General features: G+C 42.6%; 1 protein-coding gene across 1 annotated transcript; it reads right to left on the bottom strand.

The window, feature by feature from the left end:
- Positions 1-540: 540 nt before the first annotated feature.
- Positions 541-3,852, bottom strand: LOC123115054 (zinc finger MYM-type protein 1-like). The gene is made up of 4 exons (XM_044536341.1): positions 3,592-3,852; positions 2,465-3,165; positions 1,229-2,384; positions 541-1,131 (listed from the first exon to the last, which is right to left on the bottom strand). Exons 1-3 carry the CDS (start codon positions 3,850-3,852, stop codon positions 1,406-1,408), a joined length of 1,941 nt encoding a protein of 646 aa, XP_044392276.1. The 3' UTR covers positions 541-1,131; positions 1,229-1,405.
- Between the last annotated feature and the right edge of the window lie 1,806 nt (positions 3,853-5,658).

The raw sequence follows: 5,658 nt of genomic DNA, 5'->3' as shown, positions 1-5,658 counted from the left end.
ACCAACAACGGCCGCTGCATCAACCTGACCTTGACCAGAGAAACGCGGCGCCCCTCCGCTACTCCTTCAACCTCTGTAAGTTTTCCTTTCATCCACCTCAGATCTATCACTAGGGTTTCGGTGTTCTTCGATCTTCTTGGCGTTCTTCACTTTGAACTTTGCTGCACCTTGCGGCCTCATAAGAACTTTGATAAATCTTGACATTCCTCCTATGCAGCCACTTAGGGCTTATCATAACATTTATTTTATCAGTAAACAGATCCCATCTAGTCTTTAGCTGTTCCGCTGACACCACTTAGGGCTTATGAATTTTTCTCCTTATTAAGACAGCGGTAGATCCAAAATTATAACATCAACTTGTAAAACCTGTTTGTGCAATACTTAGCAGGGGCGGAGCCAGGATTTGGACATGGGGGGGGGGCCAAGGCAAACCAAGCAAAGAAAAAAAATCCAGTACAAAAATAATCATATAGAACAAGGTTTTGCTGAAGTGACATAATATCCTTACATTTCTATTAATTTAAAGTGGCCTCTACGATTGCCAATAAGATCGAAAATATTAATAATTTCATCAGAAGATATCTTAGCTGCTAATTTTTTTCTATGTAAATTATCATGCAATGGCGAAGCAAATCATCTCCCATTTTACTTCGAAGACGTGTCTTGAAAATTTTCATAGCCGAAAAAGCCCGCTCTGCAGTTGCCGTTGAGACTGGGAGAGTGATAACTAGTCGCAACAACCTGTCAACCATTGGATATGAAGAAGCTTTTCCTGTTTTAACTAGTCCTTTTGTTAAATCAGCAATAGATGGCAAGGTCATCAGTTCTGGATGGTTGCACACATCTAGCTGAAAATGAGGTAGCTGACTTTCCAACTGGGCTAATTCTTGACTTGAAAAATCAGCGGGATAGAATTTTTCTGCAAGAGTGCTTATCTTTGGGATATCAAAAGATTCATGCCTTGGATCCAATGATGAACAGAGAGTAAGGAGCTCAGTTGCTTGTGTACTGAATCTATCATTCAGTTCACTCAATTGTTGATCAATTGCAACACTGAAAACATCAATTTTGTAGTGGTGGAGCGTTGTTGTGTTGTCATGCTTATTCCGAGATTTGGTAACATCAACATACCTATTTCATTACAAAGTCAGCTAAATTCTCAATATAAAAAGCAACCAATATATAACTTAATATCAGTGAAGTAATTTTTGAGAGTAGAAAAACATACTTGCGGTCCAAATCTGGGATATCAATCTCATGCTTCACGCAAAAAGATTTGACCTCCTCTAAAAGAGATTCCCAACCATGTTCCCTTAGCTCACCAAGTAGGACCTTTGTGTTAGAAACAGAATCCATGGCATTTAAAATATCCAAAGATTTGTATTGGAGTTTCTGACACAACACATCAGTGATCTTCATAATCTTTTTCCATCAGATGTAGAATGAACACGAAATCAAATGATAGGACAATTTTCAGGGATCCAACGGCATCACCACGAGAATATTTTGAGACTGAACGGTCACTTGCTATACCTCTTAAGACGGCAACTGTAGCAGCAAACATCTTCTTTAAGCTCCGTATGGACTTATAGTGTGAACTCCATCTTGTGTCTCCTGGTCTCTGTAAGGTTCCTATTTGGTTTTGCCCTCTGCCTGTATCAAGCTCTCCCAACTCAATTTCACGAGCAATTTCCTCCGCTTGGTTCGCTAGTAGCTCATCACTGCGCTTTGTAGAAGCACTAACGACATTTATTACAAAATTTGCATTCTGAAAGAAGTTATGTACCTCATGTACCTCTCGTGATGCAGCAACAAGCGCCAGTTGTAATTGATGAGCCATACAATGAATATAGTAGGCATACGGACACTCACGGAGAATAAGAGCCTTCAATCCATTCCATTCCCCTCTCATATTACTTGCACCGTCATATGCTTGGCCCCTGATGTCTTGTACGTTCAAATTATTATCTGACAGTACAGTACAGATTGCATTTTTCAAAGTTAAGGCAGCAGTGTCATTAACATGAACTAGATCAAGGAAACGCTCAATTATTTCTGCTTCTTTGTTGGCAAACCGAAGAACAACTGCCATTTGTTCTTTTTTTGATTCATCCCGAGCTTCATCAACCATTATACAGAACTTGGCATTACCTATTTCTTCTCTAATTGCCTTTTGCACTTCTAGAGCAAGTATGCCAACAATCTCTTTCTGAACTTCTCCGGATGTATACTTTGCATTACCTGGGGCATTTTCCAGAACAACTCCTGCAACATCCTTATTGTACGATGCAAGAATCTTAAGCATTTCAAGAAAATTCCCTTGGTTCTTAGACCCCGCAGATTCATCATGACCTCTAAAAGAACAAGCTTGGAATATCAGCCACCTATGGGACAAAGTGACTAGATGTTAGATACCAAAACATCAAGTCGGGCCAAATTTTAGTGGTGTAAAAAACTTGCTTACCTCATGACATCGATGGTAGTCTTAAGCCTCAATCTCGCAGCAGTAGCTACTTTCTCATTTTTCTTTTCCATCACCTTGTCGATATGGGCCATACTGGTCTTGAGATCTTCATAGCACCGAGCTGAATAGTTGTGAGCAGAGTTCGGGCCCCCAACATGAGTTAAAAAAGCACACGCTTTTCCATCGTTAATCTTTTTCCAGTTTCGAAAACCCTTGACGGAGAATGTATCAGACCCACATCTCCCAACAGGTTTTTTTGAGAAAAGAAAGCACGGCAAACAATATGCGCTGTCAGTGTGTGTTGAATACTCAAGCCACCATAAATTTGTGTACCAATCTTTTTGAAATCGACGATGGTGTTTAGACTTTTCATCAAATGGGTATTCTTCCAACTCTGGTCGATATGCTCCCTTGGATATATAAAAATGCCGAGCATCATCTTGCTTGTCCGGTGGGAGCTCCCAAATTTGACAACGTTTACCAGGGTCTCTCTGATAAGGTGTGGTTATAACTTCTGCTTGTTCTGCAACATTTACAATGTCCGGCATATCCTGATCAGAAGTGTTAACTGGACTCGGATTTGTATCTTGCACATCCGCCTCAATAACGATTTTAGTAGGTTGAGAACTTGAAGCAATTGGCTTAAAAAAAGCATTAAGCTTAGTGGTGTTTGGCCCTGCTTTTCTCTTCATAGCTGCTGCCTGCGGATTGGAACGGAGTCATGGAGAATTAACATACTGTATAACAGTACAAGTTTGACATAATCACATAAAAAATTGCATCAGAGATAGGAACTAATACAAGATAATAGATAATTTGCATCACAAAAAGAATAACTAATATTCAGTCCCTGCACTGCACACAGTACAACACTAAAACTATCATGATAATTCTGGACATGTGAAAGATGGAAATTGGGAACTCTTCATTGAAACATAGAGTGTAAAGTCACAAATTACACAACCAAATTACCAAAAGAAAAGAAAATCTGGAGCATCAATTCAAGTATTCGACACTGAATGTCTGAATCACTGATACAAAAGTTGAGAATAGGTGGATGAGAATCTGACTTGCTCGTTCATTGGTTGAAGCGGGAAGAACTTGACAAGTGCAGCAGCCAAAAATACCTGAATATGTGAATCAAATCGTCTGATCGCGAACTCAAGAGCAGCAGGCCTACGTCCTGGGAGCAGCCGAGCAGAGGCAGAGGCGCAGCCGCGTAGAGCAAGAGGCGAGGCAACTGGGCGTCGGCGAGAAGCAGCCAAGCAGGACAGGCGAGAAGGAAGCGAGGCGACTGGGCGAGAAGGGCAAGAGACGAACAGAGTACAGACTACAGATACAGAGGCGAGGGCGTCGAAAACTGGAACGGCGGCGGCGACTAATCCCATGTAATTATGATGGAAGCTAGCCAGCTAGGGGACTAAGCCAATTCCCATCGGCTGATCGGCCGCTTCCGCTTCTATTCTAGTGGGCTTTTTCCACACGGGCCTTTTCTTTCTACCAATATTTGACGCTGGAGTAATCTAATGGGGGGGGGGGCAAATACACGTGTACCTGCGTATGTTTCATCGATTGTACATGATGTACTTCACGTTCGCTGGATCGTTGGGGGGGGGGGGGGGGGGGGGGCAGGCCCCTGTTCGCCCCCCTGTCTCCGCCCCTATTACTTAGGAATTTTTCAGATCTGCAGCTTCCGCACCATTGTAGGCGGTTTAACTTTTTAGAAAATGATAACCCAACAGGTACCATTAGCCCTCACTTTAAACCACCAACTCAACCTCAATGTAAAACTCTGTTTTATCATGTGCATATGTTTCAGTTTGTTCTCCCTCTGTCTTTAAACCGGATTATCCGCGTCAGTTAAAAACCTTAAACCGGCTTTGATCCTCTTTTCCAGCTTTCCGTTGAAATGGCCAAACAAGTTCAAGAGTGCAACTGGGTTCCTTCCCGGGTTACCAAAACACGTCTAGAGAGATGCGTCGCCACTAGCGCTTTAGCGAAAAAAGAAGCTATCTAGTGGAGGGTTCCTGGTCCGGAAAATCCTCCTGAACCTAAGGATGGAGAAGTAATTGTGTTTGCTGACCATATGGGCCAAGGCTTTAGCCCTCCCAGTTAAAAAAATTTCCGCAATGTGCTTGCCAGCTTCCAACTCCACCCTCAAGATATTGGACCAAACTCTATGTCCAATATTTGCAATTTCCAAGTATTTTGTGAGGCTTATCTTCAGGAAGAGCCCACAGTTGAACTATTCAGGGATTTCTTTTACTTGAACCGCCGCACAGAGTTCATAGATGGACCCAACACTGAGCTCGGTGGGATGGTGATTCAAAAGAGGAAAGATGTTAGTTTCCCTCACGCTAAACTTCATAGTCACCCCAAGGACTGGAATCAGACTTGGTTTTATTGCAAAGATACATCTCCGACTGACAAAAATCCTCTGCCGAGTTACCGCCCTCACCGGCTTAGCAACACTCATCCGTTTCCTCAGAGGCTGAGTGCCAAGGAACGGTCCAAGTATGCACCACAACTGTCAAAACTCAGAGCCTTTATGGCAAACGGTTTAATAGGTGTTGACTTTGTCTGCTGCTGGATATCTTGGAGCGTTCTACCTTTAAGCCGGCGCCCTCGTTTAATGTGCGAGTACACGGGGGACTTAAAAGATCCTCAACGACACATCGATATTCAGCTGACAGAGGATGAAGTTACCAAATCCGTCAAGAAAATACTGAATGAACCGGAAGCTGTCTGTAGCCAAGTAGGGCTTAGTCGCTTCTGTACTTCCAATAAACCGCCAGTTGTAAGAATTGCCTCACTTTTGTCTTAATCCGTCCATTCTTAAATATTCCTTTATAACTGTTATCCATTTGTGCAGGGTGATAATCCGTTCGGGAAAAAGAAATCACAAGATAAACCGACGAAACCGCAGGATAAACCGATGAGAGCACCCTGTATCAAGAGTAAGGTTACAAAGAAGCCATCAAAGAAGAAAACCGCCAAGGCCTCTGACCTGCCCAATGATGAAGAGCTTGATGACCCGGACTCAGAGGTAGAATTAGATTCTCTTGGTTCTTTTTTCATACACCTCATTGACAATGATCATTATTAGGATCATGAGGAAGCTAGCCACGCTGGTGAAGCAGAGGTAATTGTTCTATCTTCTGACTCAAATCATGTGCCAGTACCAAAACTCCGTC

The sequence above is a fragment of the Triticum aestivum genome, chromosome 5B, assembly GCF_018294505.1.
Source record: "Triticum aestivum cultivar Chinese Spring chromosome 5B, IWGSC CS RefSeq v2.1, whole genome shotgun sequence".
Lineage (NCBI taxonomy): Eukaryota > Viridiplantae > Streptophyta > Magnoliopsida > Poales > Poaceae > Triticum > Triticum aestivum.
The sequence above is the reverse complement of the archived record's forward strand: the minus strand, read 5'-3'. Positions and strand labels throughout refer to the sequence as shown.